Here is a 25,372-nt window from a genome sequence, read left to right as displayed (position 1 = left end):
AGTTCTAAGAATTTTTAAATGCAATGCAAAACAAATTAGACTTTTGTTTTTGAGGAATAAAACTAAACACTTGGAGGTTTAAGTGTACAAATTACACTATCAACGGAGGTGAGCTATTAAGAGCCACTTAATAACCAAGCCTTTTCAAGTGGAAATTACTAAACCCCCTTATGTTAACTTTAATTCCAAAATCTTTTCACAAAACTTTGATGCTTATGATTTTTTTTCTTCAAAAATTTTCTTGAATTCTTTCTATCCGTGAAACAAAATCAAACTACACAAACTATTCAAATCTAAGTACAGTAATCAAGATATATATACAAAGAATTAAACACAATAGCTAAGAAGGAAAAATCATGAACTAATTGGATCCTATGTGGATGGTTGAATAACATATGAGATTTTCAAGCCACTTCCACAAGCTCTACACGTGAGAAGGCTATTAGGATAGAGTTATACCAGACTAGCTTCTTAATACTCCCTCCAAGCTATTACAGTTAATTTAACATATAGAAAATTTTAAGAAACTTTAAACTAGCCTAAAATAACAATTTGCGATGGAATTAGAGACGAATTTGTTGTTACAGATTTTCCAGAAACTAGAATTAGTCTCTAAATCCATCTTTAATATGGAATTCTTTTTAATTTTTCTTGACTTGCACAAATGAACAAACTATTCAAAGAAAACAGGCTCCTCACAGAGAAAGGTGTAATTACTCTTGTGAAGGAAATTTAGAAGGCTAGGACAACGTTTTGATCAAATTTCTTTCAAGTTCCTTGTCTTAGTGTTAACAATCCTTGCCTTCTAGTTTTTGTGAGTCAATGTTTGATCTCCTTGCAAGAGTTTAATACCACTTCCAACACTGGAATTTTATGAATTGAAAACTTGACAAAGACAAAAAGAAATTAGAGAGCTTATACCAAAAGGAGTAGATAAAATATTAAAAAACTCAAAGATAGCCAAACAAGACACCAAAGCTAGAAATTAAGACTCTCAAATAAATGGCTAGCACTCAAAAAAGAAGGTCCTAGAAAGGTTTTAGAGTAGATTAAGAAAACCAAAATAAATTTGAAAATGACACAAAGAATTGATTCTAGTTGCTAGATCCAACACTTAGTGAATTTTTGGTTTTGTGACACCCTCTACCCTAACATAATATACAATAATTGTAAGATAAAATTTAGAATGAATAAGAACTTTCCCAATTAGATAATTCTTAAATAACAAAGAGGTAAAGGATTCACATTCGCATGTATAATTATAATTCACTTGCAAAAATTATAGAAGAAATAAAGTTAAAGGATTTTCAAAACAAAAGAAAGAAACTAAATTCCTAAACTAATCCTAACTAAGCCACGATGTCACATATCCTTTCATAGCATGCCCCATAATGAGACTTAAACTTCATCACCAACATCCTCATGCTGATGATCACTTGCAACATAATAAAAATACACATAGAGCAAACAAGGGAGTGAGAAACATCTTACTCGGATTCAGGTGTAAAAATAACAATCAAGCAACACAGACACAAATCATAACAAGCACAACCATAGCTACACATTAATCAAGTGCAAATTCAAATTATACATACAATAGTAACACATACACAGTCATTCATCATGCAATGAAGTCATGGACTTGACTCATAAATGCATGCATGTGGCGCCAGTCACATATCATATATCATTGGTATGCTGCCTAAACAACACACCTAAGGTAGTCTAGGAATACATGTAGGGAGCTACTCATACACTTTCAACTAGAAAGATGTACTACTTGGGTCTGGTCGGGATAGCGAAGCTGCGCAAGTTATGTCTCGTGCTCACAAATGGGCAAAATCGAGACATCCATTTTGCACTATCCCCTAGGACTACCCCAAGCTATTACACAAGGAGGGTCTTCCCTAACGATATACTTCATATCATACCCCTCACATAGATGCATATGATGCATGTCACACACATTCACACTTCATGGACTCATCACTTTACTTGTCATGGAATTTCATGTCTTATATCATTTAAGCATGTTTCACATTCTCATAGTCATAGTATTCACAATAGCACATAATTCACATCATGTCTCATGTCACTTTTTCACATTTCACATTTCTCATAGTCATACTTATAAGATCATCATTTGGAGATTTTTGTCCTCATCATGCTCATAAAACACATCACTTATGTTAATATAGTAATAAGGCAATTCCCACACAATTTGTACCTTCAAACAAGATATAAAGCATGTAAAACATCATAGAGATCACGCCTGATGCGCCCCAACTCGTGTCTGACGCATTAAATGTCGTACCAAATGCGAAGAATCCTACCCAGCGCCCCTTAAGCGGGCCCGGAAAATTAAATGTCGCGCCTAAAGTGGAGAAATCCACATGGTGAGACTTTCCTGCGCATGGCTTAAAAAAATTGCGCCCAACTTAAAAAAACTAAGCCTGGCTTAAAAACTGTGCTCGGTGCTAAGAACTGCGCTCGGCGCCCCAACGCGAACTTGCATTACTTAACTTCACGAAATCTTTCATATTTCATAACCAATCACGTAAATATAGCATTCAATCGGTAAAAACACTTCAAATAACACCCAGAACACGAATCCATACTCAATTTTATGTAAATTACCTCAAATCTTGTCAAAAAATCATACCCCTAATTGTTTCTCATAGGGTTTCCCACAAGAACACACAAAGCACTCTAATTCATATCAAAACTTATCTAATTTCAAAATCAAACACATATTCATGCATCACATCCAACTAGGAACCTAATAGAAAACTCAGATAGTAAAACAGAAAACTTTCATAATTTGCTTGTTCCTAAAGCATGCATCAAGCAAGGGATTGGGGGTCAATCCTACTATCCAACAATTATTCCCACACTCCCGAGCGAGATTTTTCACTCCCCCCTTACCTTGATAATTAGAAGACGGAGCACATCTGATTGTTCCTCTTTTGGTTCTTCTTGTTCTCCAGAGCACAAAGCAGAAAGCACGTAATAAGGAATGAGAAGAAGTGAGAGCATGAAATGAGAAAATCCTTGATAACTTCTTCTGATAAAATAAATAATAATAATAATAATAATAAACAAAAGACTAACACACCCTTCCTTCCCTTCTCATAAATAATAATAATAATAATAATAATAATAATAATAATAATATTAAACATACCTTCTCCCTTTTATAAGATAACTTAAACATAATTATTAATAATAAAATACATTTCATAAAAACAACTCCAGCTCCACTAGTTAAAAAATAACTACAAATCATGTCACATAATTAAAATAAAGCTCATATAACTAATTAAATAATATTCAAAACTCTAAAATAAATACATTAAATGTGAAAATAATTTCTAAAATACTATTTATTATAAGATATGAAATTCGGGGTGTTAGAACTCTTCCCCCGTCCCCCTTTTGAAATTTCATCCTCGAAATTTACCTGTTAAGATTAACATCGAGAACTCTTGCATTTGGCTCTCAAATTCCCAGGTCGCACTCTCCTCGATCCCCTATCAAAAATTATACTAGTAATAAAACCCATGTAACCTCACTACCTCACTGATGTACAACTTTATCAATCTCTCTAAAGAATATCTAATATCAATAAGGATAAGGCGAGAAACCTTGGTGAGTTTATCCACTATAACCCAAATAGAATCAAATTTTTTAAGCATCACAGGAAAACCTACAACCAAGTCCATCGACACACCATCTCACTTCCAAACTAGGACGCCTAAAGGCTGCAAAAGTCCTAAAGGCTTCTGGCATACTAAACACGAGTACACAAATTTCTCTACTTCTCTCTTCACCTTAGGTCACCAGAACATCTCCCTAAGGTCTTGATACATCTTAGTTACTCCCGGGTGAATACTAAGAGTATTCCTATGTCCCTCTTGTAAGATCATTTTCCATAATTCGAGATTACTAGGCACATAGATTCTATCCCTGAACCTTAAAACACCATCAACTCCCACTCGAAAAGGGATATCCATACCCCTCCAATCCTCTCCACTTGGTTCTCTAAGAAAGTATCTAACTCTTGAGCTTCTTTAACCTCATCTATCATTTTACTAGTCACCTTTCTTTTCTTTCTACCTTCTTGGCTTTTTCAATTGTTTTGATTTTTTCTCTCTTTTTTTTAACACTTTGTTCATCTAATTTTGAGAAGAAAATCCATAGAAGTTAATTTCCTTTTACACCAAAAATTCACGCAAAAAATTATAGCAAGAATCGGATCTACAAGTTATAGCAACTTTCAAGTGAAAATCTCAAGTTCTAGTGCACTAGTAATGAATGTTGTTTTGGATTCTTTTTGTATTTCCTTTTCTTCTTTTTCTAAATCTTTTGAACTCAATTTTTCTCTATTTTTCCTCTATTTTCAGCCACTAAATTTTTCAGAATTTGAATCTAGCTAGATCAATGCACTAGAAGTAAAAGTTCCACTTAAACAATCACAAGAAATTTGATGAAATTTTTGGAAGCAAATTTGACTTTGAAAACTTATCAAACACAATGGAAACCTAACGCTAAGAATCCATTAATGATCTAATAATGGACATGAACTCAAGCATGTAAAATTGAAAAGCACCAAAGCACCAAGCAAAACAAGTCTCGGCCAAACTTAAAGTTCAATCAAACAATTTCAAAATGAGATCAACTAAGCGTATCTTGAATTTTCTTGACAAAATAAGGACTACACATGACTCTAGACAACTTCAAAGATTCAAAAATTAAAAAAAAAACATGCAATTAGACTTAAGTGACCGAATCAATCAAAACAAAGTAGAACAAGACTCAAACAACTCAAAATTGGCACAAGTAGATTCCTAGACACCAATGTGATTGCGGATTGAATCAAAAGTGCAATCACACTATTTGGATCTATAAAAAAAATTCCAAAAATTAGATCCAATCAAGGAAACTTCAAATGACAATTTAGAACACAATTTTCCAGAATTCAATTGGTGAAAAGAATCACCTAACCTCAAGGACTTCAACCATTCTCTAGATACAAAAATGATGGAGTTAGGTAGGAGAAGTGAAATGAAGAACCTCCTAAGCCTTTCTCCTCACAAGATCTTTGTCCTTTATTGCTATTCTAGAGAAGGAAGACTAGATGATGATTAGGTTTGGATTGATACAAATCAAGATGGAAGCACTCTTGCTTAAGAGATCAAAGGATTGCTCACGGAATTCTTCTAGAAGTACTAGAGATTCCTAAAGCTAATCAAGGTTCATGGTGACTTTTGGAGAGAATTGGCTGAATGGAATTTTCAGATTTCTCAATATATCAAAAGTGAATACAAGAGTGAAGGTGAGCTACTTAAATAGGCACAGATCATGCATCATTGACGCCAAGCTACAAGACTCACATTTGGCGCCTAAATATGAATTCAAATGCAAATTTGAATTCAAATTTTCAACTCCCATGTGCATAGCTGTCAATCAAGGCTCCATCATGCATTTATATTTCATTTAGCAAGCATTTAGGATTGATTTGGGTGTGCACAGCTTCAGTCACCCATGGCTTAAAACATTTGACCTAAATTCAACTTAAATGACTTCCAAATGAAACCTAGTTTTAACATTATTTGCCTATTTAAGTAATCCTTCAATATTCTTATTCTAATGTCCTAAATACAATGGTCAATCAAATATAATCAATGAAATAATAAAAGAAGCAAAATGAGCCCAATATAAGGTACCAAAAGCCTAAAGCCCCATAAAAGCCCAAAAATAGGCCCATGAAGCCTAAGGCCCAAAATCCTATTCTAAGTGATCCAAAATACAAGACCAAGAAAAGTAAATCCTGTACTGCTTATTAAAGATAGTAACATGGTGGTCATTGTAAAGTCCATGTGAAGAGTACCCTAGGCCCACCAAGACCATTGGGCCCACCAAGACCATTGGGCCCACCAAGCTCTAAAGCAGTCAAATCTTCAAGTAACCTCCTGGCCATGGCTCTAGTAGTGGACTCTTGGTCCATGCTCTTCCATCATTATTCCACATTGGTAACCGGAGTGGGAAATATTCTTACTCCCATGTTTTTCTTGTGATTGTAGGATACCTCCTTTTTGGAGGAGTTTAGTTCATAGAAGGGGAAGCTTTGATACTTGTGACATCGGGGTTAGTAGGGATATCTTTATGTTTTCTACACAAGGAATTTAGTTTATTTCCTTTAAGCAAGTTTATGCAATTCTTATAATAGTTTGGTTTAGTCTTTTCAATTTTTTATTTAGAATGTGAAACCTTTTACCTTTATTTTGAATTATTTAATTCAATATTCTTTTTAGAAAATTTTATTTTCATAATATTATGCATGAGGTTGAGAGGATGTCACGGTAGAAGTTGCTCTATTTATATTATTTATAGATTTATAAATTATATATTTATAGATATTTGTAATTGTTAGTAATCATATTAAAATGGAAATGTAATCTAATAAAATAGTAATTTTGATTGTGAATAACAAAATCTATAGTACTATGATGAATTTTATTTTATTTTAATTTAGTTGAAAGATTTAAAAAAAATAGTTTTCTTTTACATAAAATATATATTTATTTTTATCCAATTTTTCCTTTTATTTTACAGAAATAATTTTTATAATGTATAACTTGGATTTTCTGAAAAATAGTAATTGGTAAAATATTTTTATTCAACTTTTATTATTATATGATGATATTTTATAAAAGTCTAATAATGAATAATAATTACTAAAATATTTTTATCCATTCATTAAAATATTTTTCCATTTATTTTGGTATATTTATTTGTTTTTTTTAATTACTTTTAGTTACAGTTTATTTTATAATAATATTTATCTATTAAAAATATTATGGAAAAAATTATTAGTAGTAAGTCTTAAAAAGAATGAAATTATTGAAGAGAATTTTGGAGGAAAAAAGTTTTTTTCTTTATTTATATATTTATATAATAGATACATTTGAAACTAAATATTCAATACATTAATAAATAATGAAAATGATAGTCAATATCTTGCGTTATAGAAGTTTTGAAAATAAATATAAAATGCATTAATGTTACCTCCACTCGAATTTATAAGAGCATTGTTTTTTCGTTTATATAAAATTTAATTCATAATGTTTATATATTAATTATTTTAGAAAAAATATTTTAATTAAAACATGTTCTCTTAATTTGATAAAATATATTAATTATAAACCTTTTTGAAAGACATGTATCCTAATAGGTTAGGAGAGTGATACTAATTAAGATCTTTTTGAAAGACATGTATCCTAATAGGTTAGGAGAGTGATACTAATTAAGATAAAGTGGTAAAGGACATAAATTCTAATTGCTTAAGAGAGACATGTGTATTAGTTAAGTGTAAAGTAGTACAAAAATAATTTTGAAAAAAATATAAAATACAACAAATTTATTATTATCAACAAGATAAACTACTTTTCTTAATATTAATGAATTGGATATGTGCACTACTAGAACTTCTCTTATTACATGCGATTTTTCCTACGAATATTTCATAAAAATTCGCAAGAAAACTTTGTTCCTACAAATTTTTGTGCAAAATTTTATCTGCAGCTAATACCTTCGTGAATAATATGTTTTTGCGAATTTTAAAATTCCCAAGAAATTTTTACGAAAAAAAATCTGCAAGAATATTTTTTATGAAAAAATTAAAGAAATTACTATAAATTCTATCCATAATTCTTGAACTTTCAAATGCTCACGATCAATTCATCCGAATCATTTGTTTCCACGCCTCCAACATGTGATACATAATCTCTTAAATTCTAAGATTGTAGATTAATTATAACCCTAACACTCAACCATACAAATCAACTTGTAAAATAAGTGTTGTCCTAACTTATATACTCTTTAATTGTTTTATTTTCAATCGATGTGGAACTTGAAGTTTTTTTATAGGGACCAAAAAAAAAATCCTCATTTTATAAGAACCAAAAATTATATTCAAGCTCAAGATTTATAATATTTGCATGATAACAATATTAGAATTTTTTTAAAGATTTTTTCTATTTAAAAAATTAATAAATTTAATGAAGTCAAAATTAAAAATTAATGTTTTGTAATAGTCAAAATTAAGTAGTATAATACTACCTTTGTTCCTATACGAGAATCACCACTAGTAGAAAAGTGTCATTTTCTAGCGAATTTTCTTGCAAAATATATTCGCAAAATATTTTTGCAAATATTCTAGAGATAAAAATTTCACAAAAATATTTTATGAATTTATTTGCAAAAAATAATTTTAAAATATTTCTTACAAATTTTTTTATGAAAAATAATCTACAAGAAATTTTTGCAAATTTTGCTACAATTTTAATAGATTTTTTTTTCATGGTAAAAATTTGCAGAAAATATTTGAAGATTTTTATTTTGTTTCTTGTAGATTTTCTTGCAAAAATAAATTCGCAACTAATGTTTACTAAATCGTAGAAAACATTCGCAGGTAACTTTTCCTGCAGATTTTCCTGCCAATTTTAATTTGCAAGGAAAATAAAAAATATTTAAATTTATAAGTTTAATATTTAAAAAAATTCATTATTTTTCTTCTTATAAATTTGTAAATATTATATTTAGTCATTAAAAATATTTTGGACAATTTAAAATAAGTAAATTTTTATTTGTTTAGTAAAATATTTTATTTTAATTTTCATCATACTGAAATATTAAATCACTATTTTTGGTTCCTAAAAATGATTTTAAGTTAGATAAATAAAATTTATTTAAAGATCTATCAAACAATATAAAAGTGTTATATACTAACTTTGTATCACTGACAGTAGTGAATCATAGTCTCTTGACTTTTAAATAAACTAATAGTAGTGAAAAATAATTATATAATAAAGACTAAAAATACTTGTTCTATATTTTAGAAAAGTTAAAAAAATATATAAAGATAAAATTAAAATTTACCTATTTTACATGAATTTAAAATATATTTAAGCCTAATTCGAAAACTTTCTTGTATTATCTTTCTTGCCCAACCTCTAGATTTTCTTTTTCTTTGTTAACTTTTGTTTCCTCTCTTTGGTTGTGTCACACCTTTTTCCCTTATTATTTTATTTAATAAAAGTAAATATTTTGAAAACAAGTTTTTAAATATGAAATGTATTAAATACATTTCAAAATTCATTAATACCTTAGTCAAATTTAACATACCTAATTAATGCATTAAAAACATTTTGAAATGCATTTAATTATTTTTTTCCTCACACTTTCAATCCAATAATTTTGAAAAGTAAAATGTTAATTGGTATTCTAAGAGCATCGATCAGTGAAGAATAAAAGTGAGTTCTTTTTTATTCAGATGTGCAAAAAATAGATTTGACAAAATGCACTACATTAATTCAATCGATGAAATGAAAAAATCCTTAGAATATAATAGTCCTAACTATTTCTTATCTTATCTTATTTTTCTAGCATACTTCTTATTCTAAGGGAGAGTTAAGCTAAAAGCAATGAGATAAACTTTGGTCACTTCTCTTTATATATCACGTCATTTATTTTATTATATTATTTACAAAATAACAAATAAATATAACATATATAATATTAAATATTAATTTATAACATATAAAATATATTATATTAATTTATAATATATATATATATATATATAAATACAAATTTTGACATGTAAATTTAAACTATATCATTAACTATAATATTAAAATAAAAAAATCATTATTTAAATATTTTTTAGAAAATATGTGAATAATTATTATAATTTTAAAAAATTTATATAATTTAAAAAATATATATTATAAATAATTTCATATTATCTAGATAAAATTATATTTTTAATATAAACATTTTAAGTAATTAAATTAAAAACTTATCTTTTAAAAATTATACGTAGTTTTAAAGAAACATAAATTTTGTTATTTGAATATAATTTATATAATATCTTAATAGAATATATTAAATACAAAACACATATTGTAATTGTATGTGATTTAGTTTGTTTCTTATCATAATGTGCACTAAATATGTGATAGTATTATTATTTATCCTACTATTATCATATTTTATATAATATCCTACCTTATCTTGAGTCTTGACTACCAAACATGTCCTTAAAGCATGACCCTATTTGAGCTTAACCAAAAACATACTAAAAACTTGAAAAATTGGGCTTTCACAAATTTTGAGCTTCATTTTATAGCTCTAAATTGAATATTTTCTGTTTTAGGCAGGGATGGATACACTTGTTGGAGAGTGGGGGTACTTGCCCCCACTACTATTTGACACATACATATTTTTTTATTTAAAAAAGTAATATATTTTTAAAAATAAAAATTATATTTTAATAAAATAAATATGTATGTTTAAATTATCATATGTTTAAAATATAGATTCGAATAAAATGTTTATTTATTTGATGTCTATCAAATTTTTAAAGGAGATTAATTTTCTTATGTGATAAAGAATACTCTTTAATAATGAATCAATTTTAAAAAAAAAGTTTAATATATATATATATATATATATATATTAATACTCATATATATAATGTGATATATTAAAAAAACAATTTTTGATAAAATAAAATTTGTAGTATGTATGTTTACCTTTTGTGTTTTCTATTTATTGTATACGTTGATTAAAAAATCAAAAATAGTAAAATTGTATATGTTGATTAAAGAAAATCAAAACAAGAAAAATCGGAAGATTTATGTTTCATTTAGAATTGTTATTATAAAATATATTTTAAAATAAATTATCATCTAAAAATATATATTAGATATTAAAAATCTGTTTATATCATAAATAAATTAAACTTGATTTTTATAAAATTTAACAATTTATTTTTATATTTTGAATAGTACTAAATTATTATAAAATAGGTCTTTAAGATTGTACCCAAACATTTAAAAGATGTCTGATAGATAAATAAGTCATACTTAAGATCAGAGACGAATTTACTTAGACAAAAGTGGGGACACTTGCCCCCAGCCCCCCACTACCATTTTACATACATATATTTTTTATTTAAAAAATATGTATTTTAAAAATAAAAAGTTATATTCTAATTATAATATATATATATATATATATATATTTAAATTATTAAATATATAAAATATAAATTTAAAAAAATTGTTAATTTATTTGATATTTGTCAAATTTTTAAAAGAGATTAGTTCTCATATGTGATAAAGAGTATTCTTTAATAACAAAATAATTTTTTTTAAAGTTTAATTATAATATTATCTATATATATATATATATATATTAATGCTCACATATATAATGTAATATATTAAAAAAATTAATTTTTAATAAAATAAAATTTACAACATATATGTTTACATTTTCTGCTTTCTATTAAGTGTATATATTGGTTAAAAAATTAAAATAGTAAAGATTGTAAGATTATATACGTTGATTAAAAAAAATCAAAATAGAAAATATTATAATATTTATGTTCTATTTATAATATATTATAAAATATATTTTAAAATAAATTATCATTTTAAAATTTATATTAGATATTAAAAATATATTTATATCATAAATAAATTAAACTTAATTTTTATACAATTTAATATATTTATTTTTATATTATTATTAATATTAAATTATTATAAAGTAGGTTTTAGGATTGTAATTCTAACTAAACATTTGAAAAATGTCTATGACAGATAAATAAGTCATATTTAGAACATGTATTTTTTAAAAAAGTTAGGTTCAAACCTTATTAAATTATAATATAATCTAATTTGGCATAATTTATTTTCATCATTAATCCTAATCGTAGATATAAAAACTTATAAAAAAAATAATTATGATATATTTTTATACTTTTAAAAGTTATATGTAAAATTTTTAATATTAATATATGAATAATTATTGCTCCCACTATCTAAAATTTTTGGATCCGTCACTGCTTAAGATATATATTTTTAAAGAAAGTTAGGTTCAAACCTACTAAATTATAATAAAATCTAGTCTAACCTAATTTATTTTCATCTTTAATTGTAATCCTAGATATAAAAACTTGTAAAAAATAATTATGATATATATTTATGTCTATAAAAGTTATACATAAAAATTTTAATACTACAATATATAAATAAATATTACCCCGACTATTTAAAATTTCTGGATCCGTCACTGATTTTAGGCCTACTATTAAATTGTGAAAACATTATTTAATTGATTATCTAATTCAGTTTCAACTATGGGCACATGTGCTGAACATGTTATAAAGCCGCGATGATGCCATGAGTGACCTAAAAGGAGTGACAAGTTATCCTAGGGTCACAAGGAGGCTTTGAAATCCTTTGGTAGGATATAAAGTTAGGCTAAAAGATAACAAATAGAAATAGCAAAGAAAATGGATCTACAACAGAGAATGCTAGTGATGGTGATTGTGACATTAATGATTGGCATTGACATTAGTAATGGGCTAACCATATGCAATGTATCAGTAGATAATTTACTGAAATGCAAACCAGCAGCGACGCCTCCAAATCCAACACCGCCCTCCAAAGAATGTTGTGATGTGCTCTCACATGCCAACTTGCCTTGCTTATGCACTTACAAGAACTCCCCTTTATTACCTCTGTATGGCATTGATCCTGATCTCGCTGTTCAATTGCCTGCCAAATGCAACATTCCTAACCCTCCCAAATGTTAGTCTTAGTTACCCATTTTTAGTGTGGCATATGAAATAAATAAAAATAAAATTATTATCTTTTATGTGCTTCTTTTTTATCCATTTTATTTTCTTCTAATAATAATAATAATAATAAAGCAATTGATCATGGATATTACAATGCACTTGATGAAATGTCAATCCACATTATATGTAAAGTCATATAAAGATCATGTTGTTGCACCTTCAATTACACCGCCATCCTTAAAAGAGAGAAAAAAAGTGACAACCAAGAAATGATGTTAATTTTTTGTTAACTTTTTTTTTGCTAAATTGCACTTTTGGTTCTCCTATAATATGCAATTCACAATTATAGTTCCCCAATTTTTAATTATGCAATTTAAATGCCCCCAAGTTTTATAAAGTTTACAATTTTAGTTCCCACATTGAATATTTTTCCGTTGATTATTAAAATTGTAAGATTTATCATGGTCTAGAATTAGATACATTTGTGGAGAATAGATAGACGCTAGAAGGGGGGTTGAATAGTGTATATCAAAAACTCACATTTTCAAGTTCATGAAGTAGTATCTTTAACAAACAAAGGGTTAGTAAGAGTAATCAATAAAACACAACATTTTTATATTAGTTCACCTAAACCACCGAGGCTATGTCCATTTATCAGTCCAATCAGATTGAGTTCTACTAACTTTCAACAAAGTTACAATAAGTATTATTTTACTAAGCCACTTTTGGCTGAAACAACTGTTCTTTGACTAATTTTTTCAAGTCACTACCCAAGTATTCTTTTATAGACAAGCCTCTTCAGGCTCAAACCCAAGTATTCTTTTTTAAATAAGTCATTCCAAGTTCAAACTCAAGTATTCTTTTATAGCAAGCCTCTCCGAGATCTACCTTATAACAATGGCTATGAAGGTATTACAAGATTGCAGTTGTCGTCTCATTTAAACGTGATCACAACAAATCATTTCAATACATAAGACTCTTGAAGAAGATTTTCTAAAAGATGAGTACAAAAATATTTTTTTTCTATATTTACACTTTTGTTATCTATATGTGCTTCTCTATCTTCTTATGATTTTTAGAGTTTCTTATATAGTAGCTTTGAAAGAGAAGATCGTTGCAACTTCTTGAGTCTGATTTGTGACACCCTCTACCCCAGCATAAATATATAATAATTAAAAGAAATATCTTATTGGGTTAAAAAAATCTTTAAAATTAAAACAACAATTCTAATAACATGAGAGTAGAGAATTCACATTCATCAACTTAAAAAATGATCATATGCGGAAAAATGAAACATGAGTTCTTCCAAAATAAAATACAATAATGAAATCCTAATTATGCCTAGCTATGTCCGATGTCACATATCCTATCAGAGCATGCCCAACTGAAGCCTAAGCCTCATCACCAACATCCTCATGTTGATGATCACTTGTAACATAATTTTAAACACATAAAAAGGACAACGAGTGACAAACATCTCACTCGATTCCAAGTGTAGAATTAACAGTTAGGCAACACACACAATCATACAAGCACAGTATAGCTACACATTATTTAAGTACAAATTCCAATTATACATACAACAGTAACACATGCACAATCATTCATCATGCAATGATCTCATGGACTTGACTCATAAATGCATTTGGCACCAGTCACGTGTCTCATAATCTCATTTCTCATCATTTCATCACTGGTGACTCAAGGTACACCTTGTTAGCTTGTTACATCACTTGGTGACACAAGGTACACCTGTTACATCATTTGGTGACACAAGGTACACCTGATTATCTTGTTACATCACTTGGTGACCAAAAGGTACACCTGATTAGCTAGTTACATCACTTGGTGACCAAAAGGTACACCTGATTAGCTGGTTACATCACTTGGTGACCAAAAGGTACACCTGATTAGCAGGTTACATCACGTGGTGACCAAAAGGTACACCTGGTTAGCTCATAAATGCAAATGATGCATGTCACACATTCACGATTTCATTGACTCAACATTTTACATTTCACATCTCATCATATCTCATGTCACATTATTTTACAATGTCATATCACAGATCATATGTTCACCTTTCACATTCTCACATCATATTCACATAGTCTCATATAAGAAACTTCTCGTAATCATATACATCAAAATAATATATAAATCATACCAAGAACTTATCCAAAACATGAAGACATCATCAACTTTACATATAATGTCTCAAATCATCCATAAATCATATTCCTAATTTTACCTTAGGGTTTTCCAAAAGAACCCACAGAGCACTCTAATTTATATCAAAACTTATCTATTTTCAAAATTAATCCCATATTCATACATCTCATTCAACAAAGAGTACAATAGAGCAATCAGAAAGCAAAACAGAAAATATTCATATTTTGCCTGTTTCTCATAGGGTTTCCTGTAGGAACCCATAGAGCACTCTAATTCATATCAAAACATATTCATTTTCAAAATCAATCACATATCTACACATCACATCCAACAAGAAACCCAACAAAACAATCAGATGGCAAAACAGAAAACATTCATATTTTATCTGTTCCTAGAAGCATGCATCAGACAAGGGATTGGGGGCCAATCCAACTACCCAACAATTATTCCCACACCCCCAAACACACCCCCGAGCTAGGTTTCTCACTCCCCTCTTACCCGGATAAGCAAAAGATGACACTAAAGCTGGATCTTGCTGGTCTCTTCCTCTGGGCTCCCCTTACTCTTTAGAGAGTGTAGAAGAAAAAGAAGTCAGAAATGAAAAGTGTGCTTTTAGGAGTGCCAGAGTGTTCTATTTATAGACTTCAGAAGTGGCCAGAACGACCTGTTTCAAATCTGGAACGGCCCATTCTAGACTCATGCGTCATACTCAAAATTCACATCCAGAACGGCCCGTTTTGGGATTGCATTCTAACCCACAACGACCATATTTGGAATGGCCCGTTCTTTAAACCAGAACGACCCGTTCCCAACTACGGTTGTAGGGCATTTTAGTAGCTTGGAACGGCACGTTCCAATTCTGGAACGGCCCGTTCTGGGCTACTAAAATTCAAAATATTAAAAAATAATTTTCGTAAATATTTATTATTAAAAACCTCTAAAATATTCTATAAAACTCATTTAATTAATTAAAATAATTATAAGAAAATAATCTCCATAAATATAAAAATAAATAATAATTAACCATTGTGTTAGTAGAAAATTTGGGATGTTACATGATTCATAGAACTGCTTCGTCTTACTCCTTTGTCTAATCTTTAAAGAGGGGAAGTATCCATTGGTCCCTTAAATGCTTCAATTAATGCCTTTCACTTAAACCTACTCCTTATCTTTGATAAATCAAGGTACTTATCAGAGTAAAGTAGCAAAGCGAGAATAATAGGAAGCAAAGTCAGTGTATAGGTGAGAATGTAGTCATTTTTCAAGGCCTTTTCCATGAAATCCAGAATCTTTGTCCTTTATTCTACTATTCTTCATGCTTTTATACACTTTTTAATAGAATACGAGTTTCAAGACAACAAATTTTGATTTGTTAAGGTATAAAGCATTAATTTGAATGCTTAAACTCATCAGTCATAATAAATAATGATCGTTAGAGAAAGTTTGTATGCTTCGCCTAATTAGCTTCATCTTACAGATACTACTTCGCCTTACTCAGTCTAAAACAAAGACTTTTACAACTTGTTTATGTAGTTTTTGTCATCATTAAAACTTTATAAAGTATGAGAGATCTTCTTTTGACTTAACAACATTAAATGATAATTAATATTTAAAAATATTGTTGCTAAATTTCACTTTTAATTCCATTTTTTAAAAAAAAGTTATAAATGATGAAAATGTAATTAAAAATAGGAACTAAAATGTAATTTAGCTTAAATATTATTAAAAAAAATTAATTGTCACATCATTTATCCAATATCAGGTTATAACCAACATTATAATTTTAATGATCAACAAATGAAATTTTAATGAAAGGACCAAAGTTGTGAATTTTATAAAATTGAGGGATCCAATTTGTACAATTATAAATTGGGAGACAAAAAGTGTGGATTTTGTATTACAAAAGGACTAAAAGTAAGATTTAACCTTCATTTTTCAACAACAATGAAGATATAAAAAGAACATTCAATTATCGTTTATTAATAACATAATACAACTTAGTTTCAAAGGCATCAGAAATAACTGTCTATACATCTTGAGCCATTGTATAGAATGCATCCTATTGGTTGATATTGATGTGTAAGAACATTTTGTAGTTTCACAGAGTTGGAATTTTTTTTTATAATTTAAAATTTAGATTAAATATATTAAAATTAGTTTTTAATATAAAAGTCTTAAATGTAATGTCTTTAATATTTTAGGTCTATTGTAGTGTTATCATTGATAACCGATTTGGTTAAAATATTGTTTTAGTAGGTCATTGGTTAAATCAGTAGACCTAACCCACCTAACCCACCAAACCATGGTGGGTTGAGGCAGGTTGAAATTTTTCTAGCTCACCAAAAAGTGAGTCAGATTAGTTTGACCTGTTTAAAGCACCAACCCGTGGTGAGCCAACCCATGTGAGTCGAGTTGGCCTACTTTGGCACCTCTATAAAATTCTCTAAGACAATCCTATTGTATCCTGTGGGGCTTATGCATATGTCATCGATAAGTCATTAAGGTCAATGTCATCACACGCCTCAAGAATTTGTACTATTTATTTTAAATAAAATTCAATAACATATTTTTTGTATTACTATAATTTATACTTATATTTTTTAACAATATACCAACATATATTGTATCTACAGTTTATACTATAGGTAAAAATAGTTTTTAGTAACAAGTATTGTGTTATTATAGTTTGTGTATTTATATGACTTTCTTTTGTAGTGAAATTAAATTAAATATTTTTAAATAAGCTTTTAATGCAAAAGTTTTAAAGTTAATGTTTTCATTTAATAGGTCTATTCTAATGTTTTTCATTTTTAAGTTTTTTACAGTTATTTTTATTGACCAAGTCATTATCTTTCTTCAAACATTAAAGTTTGTTTGATAATTTTATTATATTATGTTTAAAAGTTGATACAAAAAGTGTTTCGAATAGTTATGTGTGTGCTACTATAGCCTATACCTACACTATTTAACAATATACTAATATATATTGTATTTATAGTCTACGCTGTAAGTAAAAATAATTTTTAGTAAAAAGTATTGTATTAGTATAATTTGTGTGTCTTTATATGACATTCTTTTGTAGTGAAATTAAATTAAGTATTTTTAAAACATTTTTTAATGTAAAAGTTTTAAAGGTAATTTTTTTTATTTAATAGAACATTTTTTCATCTTTAACTTTGTTATAGTTATTTTTATTGATCAAGTCATTATATTTCTTTAAATATTGAAGTTTGTTTTAATATTTCTTTTATATTATGCTTAAACGTTGTAGCAACGTTGTAGCAAATGTCTCCTTGTCCCCTTAGCAAGCCAAGTGGCAAGTGTGTTGGAGAAGCTACCAAAAATTCAGCCAAAAGATAAGTAAGGCGGCCTTACTTGCTTTCCTTCATCTAATCCAATCCAAAAATCCTGGAATTGGTTTAGTTAGGTTCACCAAATGATGGTGAGACCTAGCTAAATCAAATCCTTGGATTAAATGGAGAAAAACAAACCTAATATATAAAATTTGACCTAGGCCCACTAAAGGTCCAATTGCTAACTTCACCTACACATTTGCTATTTGCTACCTTACTACTAAAACTAAAAATATGAAAATCTATGACCTTTAATACAAGGTTGTTGGAGAAAAAGATACACACCAGAAGGGGGTTGAAGAGTATATATCAAAAACTCATGCTTTTTGTAACACCCCAGTTTTTATTTCACTTTTTATTTATTTTAATTGAGGGTATTTTGATAATTTTATAAAGGTATAGGGGTGATTTAGTAGCTTGGAACGGGCTATTCCGGAATTGGAACGGGCCGTTCTAGACTACCAAAAGGTATGTGATTTAGTGGCTTGTAACGGGCTGTTCCAGAATTGGAACGGGCCGTTCCAAACTACCAAATTTTATGTGAGTTAATAGACCAGAACGGGTCGTTCTCAAGTTGGAACGGGTCGTTTCGAACTATTAAAAAACTGCTTTAAACTTTAAATGGGAACAGGCTATGGTAGTTGTGAGTAATAAATGCACACCAGAACGGGCCGTTCTGGTTTGAGAACGGGCCGTTCTGGATGTGATTTTTACCCATGTTTTTATGGTCCAGAACGGGCCGTTCCGAATTTGGAACAGGCCGTTCTGGCGAAGCTTGAGGCCTATAAATTGAGCTCTCTGCCACTCCCAAAAAGCACACCTGTCATTTTCTGATTTCTTTTCTTCTGCTCTCTCTTCTTTTCCTCTACTTTCTGCTTTAGACCAAGGGGAACCCAGCGAGGGAGACCAACCAGATCTTGGGTAGATTCAGCTTCTACATATCCAGGTACGGGGAAAAGGGGATTATTTATATGTAGAGTTACATGAGGGAATTGGGTAGAGGAAGAGCCCGTAGGATTATGGGTAATTTTATAATTATTTCTGTTTGGAGATTTATTTGTCTGATGTGATTCTGTATATATTTAGGACTATGAATATATGATTAATTTGTAAAAATGATGCTCTGGGAGAGAGAACGAAATTATAGAAAAAGTGCCTGTAAGTTAGGTTTTGGAAAAATTGGATTATTTCTGTTTGAGGAATTAATGATACCATTAGATTCTGTATGTGTTGAGGATTAGAAATATATAAATTTGTAAGAATGATGATCTGGGAGAGAGAACGAAATTGTAGAAAAGTGCCTGTGAGCTAGGTTTTGGACCAATTGAGGGTTTTACTGTTTATGTTGAAATTATATTAAATTGGTAATTCCGTTGAGTATTATATTAATTTATGAATGTTATTGTTATATTATTTGATAAAAATTGATGAGTTAGATGTGAATTGTTTGATGTGTATGAAACCCATTATTTTGGACTTATTTGATGTGTGTATGGATTTGAGCTATGAGATGAGATGTTGTATGGATGTGAATATGATTATGATTGTGGTTCCTCACATCAATGACTATGGATGGCATGGCCCCTGGGTAAGTGATGCTACAGGGAGGGCGTGACCCTAGCATGGTGTGGGATGAGTAAGACAGTTAACACATATCACTTATGTCAAATATGGCAGCCCTGACATAGGGTTAATTGTAAGAGATTGTGTGGAATGTGGTGTGATTGTGGTTCCTCACATCAATGACTAGGGATGGCACGACCCCTGGGTAAGTGATGCTACAGGGAGGGCGTGACCTTGGCATGGTGTGGGATGAGTGAGACAATTAACCCATATCACTTATGTCAGTTGTGGCGTGGCCTTGGCATAGTGTTAATTGTAAGATTATGTGAATTATGAATGTGAAATGATAATGTTAATTGCAAGATTTGAGATAAATGGGTGTGATTGCGAATTATGAAGTGAATATGATGCATGATTGATAGAGTTATGATATATAGAAATTCTTGTAAATATTTTATTATGTAATGAGATTACATTGTTGTGTATGTGCTTTACATATGGATGTTTTCTTTTCTTACCGTAAAAATTGTGGATGTTTTAGGTGAGGAATATCTGGCTACGAGTGACATCTAGAATGCCAAAGGTTGAATTGTGGGGATGCTCTAATATTGTGACATCGGGGCAGAGGAGTTTTAGAACATAGGTTTTTATATGAATTTGGAACTGTAAATGTTATTTTGAAAACAATTTGTAAACTCTTGCGTTTCATTTTTATTATTGTGGTTATTGAAGAATAATTTTGAAGATTCTCATGTGAACCCTTTTACCAAAATTGAAAAATTTATTTGTAAGTTTTCATTATTACAATATATGTGTTGGGGTAGTAAGGGTGTCACACTTTTGCAGTGAATTAGTAGTGGAATGGCAGAAGCTATGACAAATGAAGTACTAGAAATCAACAGACGAAGTGGCATAAGTGTTTTATACTTGTTCATCTCAAACACAAAGACTACTGATAGTCATATTTTAGTACATATGTCTTTATATGTTTTTGCCTTATTTGATTTATTTTAGTGTCATATATTTATGTATTAGTTTATATTTGTGTTAGTGACTCATTTAGGATTTAGTTGTAAATTTTACTAAATTCCAGTAATAATTTCCTATTTTGACACAGTTTCTTGTGCAGATCATATATGGAGCCATACAACTCAGAATTGGGAAAACTTTGTGTCCCTGGAAAGATAAAAGGGAGATCTACAAATTCTATGTTGGGAGAAAAACCCAATTCAGACGTTTTCAGGCCCAAAACCGCGCCTCAAGATCGCTGCCCTGCATTAAAACTTTCAGCTTGTCTTGAAACTGTTTAGTTGTAGCTAATTAGGCTTTAGGAGTGTAATTAGTGGGCTGAGCCCTTAGTTTAGGCCCATTAATTTGTCTTTAAATATATGTAATGATTCTTTGCACTTAACTTTTCCCTTATTTTTCAGATTTGAGCTTACTTATGTTACAAGTTTCTCTCAATTTCTCTATTCTCTTTTCTTCTCTTCTCTCTCTCTCGCACGAAATTTCTCTCTTCTCTACTAGAATTGGCTGAAGCAACATGATTATGAGGCAAGGCTAATCCATTAATCGGTTTAGGATTTTAAGAATTACGGTAAATTTGAGTTCCTAATTTTTACTTGTCGCCACCGGCCCAAACGGGCCTCGGCGGTCGCGAAGACGGTCGAGCTCGCTTATTATTTTAGTTTTGAAAATGTATTGGATTATTAGAACGACTTGTTCTCAAACTGAGACCTTGTCGATCTTATCCAATTTATTTATTAAAATGTCTCACCAATCCATATTAATCCCAAGCGGGACCCTCCATGGATTAGTGGTTTTCGTAAAAGGAGGGTTCGTGGAGTCGCCACCAATGTTTTACTCAAAACATTGGAAAAAGGGATAAGGCAATTGATTTTATAAATCAACTTTGGCCATTACAACCAGAGTTGGGTAAGGGAGTCGGTTACGCGTGGGGAAGGTGTTAGCACCCCACAGCGCCCCTTTCGGGTTCCCTATGACAGATTATTTTCTAAAATAACAGCGTAAAATTACTAAATTACCCCTATTTATTATAAGCGATTATAAATTAACTATCTACATGATGACAGTTTAAATATGCACACAGAAAGCAGTAAAAGGAAGGATTTAAGAAGAAACCTCTTGAAGCGTGCTTTTATATATTGAGTAAAACTGGGAAGCTTTTTGGCGTTCCCTCGCTCTACAAGCTCGCTCGCTCTCTCCTATAAAATTTTGACTATGGAAATCCGGAGGATTTCCCTTCGACTAGGTTCGAATCTCCAAGCTAAGTGCTCGGAATTCCAGAACTTCGTCGGATCGACTCCCAGAGAGATTTCTAGGGCAGAACACTGCTCAAAAACCCCAGAATACTCAAGGAGGGAGTCAAAACTGAGTGAAAAAGTGTGGAATGACGTCCAATTGACGTCATATTTATAGGGAATAGGCGCAATACGGCCTACAGGAGCAATACGGCCGTATTGAAATTTTTGAACTTCAATACGGCCGTATTGAGTTCAATACGGCCGTATTGAAGTTCAGAAATTTCAATACGGCCGTATTGAGTTCAATACGGCTGTATTGAAGCTTCAATACGGCCGTATTGATTTCAGTACGGCCGTATTGAAGTTTCAGAAACTTCAATACGCCGTATTGAGTTCACTGCGGCCGTATTGAAGCTTCAATACGGCCGTATTAAGTTCAGTACGGCCGTATTGGGCTTCATTCCCTCCACTTCCTTATTTTGAGCTATTCTAAGACCTCTAGACCTACAGAGAACCCTCCTAGGGCCTTCCAGGAGTCCTTCTGGCTGATCTTCCTTCAGTCTTCGAGAGTCTTCAAGCTTTATTTCCGACCCGGACAATTTTAGGGGTCTACAGCTACCCCCCCTTTACTTAGTCGGACGGTCTTTTGGTGTACCGGCTGACAAGTAAAGGAGTTGACCCAATTGTCCGGGTGATGTGCCAACCTTCTGACTTGTAGCGTCTTCCGGTGGAAAATTATAGAGTAACCTCTTCAGGTTGTTGCATACCTCGGCGCTTCTGACAACCTCGGTAGCTAAGTTTAACACCAACGTGCCTCTGACGACGCTGATGGCTGAGTATTGTCTCTCCAGACCTTGAGTATTGTCTCTCCCGACCTTGAGTACTGTCTCTCCAGACCTTGAGTACTGTCTCTCCAGACCTTGAGTACCGTCTCTCCAGACTTTATTTGAGTGCTGTCTCTCCAGACTCTGTTTGAGTACCGTCTCTCCAGACCTTGTTTGAGTACCGTCTCTCCAGACCTTGTTTGAGTACCGTCTCTCCAGACCTTGTTTGAGTACCGTCTCTCCAGACTTTGTTTGAGTACCGTCTCTCCAGACTTTGTTTGAGTACCGTCTCTCCAGACCTTGTTTGAGTACCGTCTCTCCAGACTTTGTTTGAGTACCGTCTCTCCAGACTTTGTTTGAGTACCGTCTCTCCAGACTTGTGCATACCTCGGTGCTCTCGACAACTGGGTAGCTGAGTATTGCCTTTTAGGCTTTGAGATGATTTTGTCTCCACAGTCCACGATGCTGCTTCGACGGTTTTTTCTGATTTTGTGCCACTGAGGGCTGGATAACGCAGGGATCCGTCTAGGGGATGTGTAGTCATTCACAGGTTCCTGTGCCCCAATTTGCATTGCATTGTTGGTACCCATGGGGAATTTCTGACTCCTTGGGGTGTAGACACAGATGCTCTTTCTCTCTGAGTTGAGCGATGCCTTATGTTTGGCTGACGTCCTTTGACGTTGGTGGAGTATCCCGGTTCATCCTTATTCGGGTATCTCTTTTTGATTTTCTGATTTTTGCCTCTGTGTAGGCTGTTATCCGCTGGGGGATTTCGTCGTTGATTTTGATTAGCCTCTTCTGTTAGGCGTATCGGCTTGACGTTCGATGTTTGGCTAAGAGCCGGATTCCACTTGGGGAATACTTATTGATATTTTTGATTTTCTTCTCCTTTTTGCAGGGATGCCTCTTGAGTAGGCGATTGGGGATTTGGGGATCTTATTGTATCCCAGAGTATTATTTAGGAAGCCTCTACAGGCTTAGCCTCGCTCAGTGCTTTGAGTCGGAGAGCTATCTTCCACTGAGGAAGTGTTAAGTCCTTTGACTTGTATATACTGTTTGGATGATCGCACTTCCATTGGGGATTGCGTCGATTTTGCTTTGATAGCTCTCGCTGGGGATTTTTCCGTGAGCTTGAGCTGAGGTTCCCTCTGGGGAGTATTATTTCTGCGAGCCTCTCCAGGCTCAGTTATTCTGCATACTGTGGAGGATGTGGAGTATTATTTTGGTAAGCCTCTCCAGGCTTAGTTATTTGGTACAAATTGTTTGTTGGATTTTCTATATCCTTGCCTTTTTTATTTTCGGCTTTTTCTGTATTTTGCCTTTTCTTCTGATTTGGCTTTTTCTGTATTTTGCCTTTTTTATGTTTTTGGCTTTTGCTGTACAGAAATTAAAAGTGCTAAAGAAATTAAATTTATGAGAGAGTATTATTTCGGCAAGCCTCTCCAGGCTCAGTTATTTTGTAGGAGTATTATTTCGGCAAGCCTCTCCAGGCTCAATTATTCTGAAGGAGTATTATTTCGACAAGCAATTATTCTGTGGGAGTATTGTTTCGGCAAGCCTCTCCAGGCTCAATTATTCTGTACGAGTATTATTTCAGCAAGCCTCTCCAGGCTCAATTATTCTGAGAGTATTATTTCGGCGAGCCTCTCCAGGCTCAGTTATTTTGAGAGTATTCTTTCGGCAAGCCTCTCCAGGCTCAGTTATTCTGTATGATGCTGTTGATTTTCTGAATCTTTGTATTTTGCTTGCTGCTGTCATACACAAGCAATTTTCTATTTTTCTATTTTATGCGGTTGCCTCATGATAAGGTCTTTGAGTGTGCAACTAATGTGTGTGTGATGCACAAATGCAATACAATTTTTTATTTTTGTTCATTTATTTAGAAAAGTGAGTGGCTCTCCCTATCCTCTTCTTCTTGGAGGACTTTCTGTCATTGACGCGAGGGAGTATTTTTGTGAGCCTTTATGCAGGAGATTATGGATTTTACAGGAACCCCTCCAATTTTCTTTTATTGACCGATTAATAATGGAATTTCGTACAATTTTTATGAAAAACCAATTCAGAGGCATAATCACATGGTCAAGAAAGAAAAGAAACAAATGGATATTTTTATTGATATTCACAAGTGTTTTTTTACAGAAAGACATACAGAAGGAAATTTCTGAAGAATGGCTGGCCAAGGTAGGCTATATACATTGGGCTTAACAATTATATCTGTAATTGTTGCTCTTTACGTTCCCTTAATTGCTTCGGCCTGAGCCAGGAGTGTAGATACTGCAAGACGCTTGCTTCTAGAAGATTATCACTTGAACCACCTTTCGGTTTTCGGTTCAAGTGATCGTTGCTTGCTTTGTTTTTATATCTTATTCTTTTGCCCCTAACTTTTGCTTAGGACGTATCCTAACGGGGTAAATTTGCCTTTGTTTTGCCTAGTACCCTTGTACTGGCAGGCTTTTTATTTTGCCCTAACTTTTGCCTAGGACGCCCTTTTTGGGTTTTCATCCTAGCGGGCCTATGCAAGCAACGTCTTCAAGCATAGTA

At 31.3% G+C, this 25,372-nt stretch overlaps 1 protein-coding gene across 1 annotated transcript; it reads left to right on the top strand.

The window, feature by feature from the left end:
• The first annotated feature begins 12,367 nt into the window (after positions 1 to 12,367).
• On the top strand, positions 12,368 to 12,670 carry LOC145949784 (putative lipid-transfer protein DIR1). The gene has a single exon (XM_083060665.1). It carries the CDS (start codon positions 12,368 to 12,370, stop codon positions 12,668 to 12,670), a length of 303 nt encoding a protein of 100 aa, XP_082916791.1.
• The last annotated feature ends 12,702 nt before the right edge of the window (positions 12,671 to 25,372 follow it).

The sequence above is a fragment of the Cajanus cajan genome, chromosome 7, assembly GCF_000230855.2.
Source record: "Cajanus cajan strain Asha chromosome 7, NIPB_CcT2T_4, whole genome shotgun sequence".
NCBI classification, from domain to species: domain Eukaryota; kingdom Viridiplantae; phylum Streptophyta; class Magnoliopsida; order Fabales; family Fabaceae; genus Cajanus; species Cajanus cajan.
This window is presented reverse-complemented; position numbering and strand designations above follow the sequence as displayed.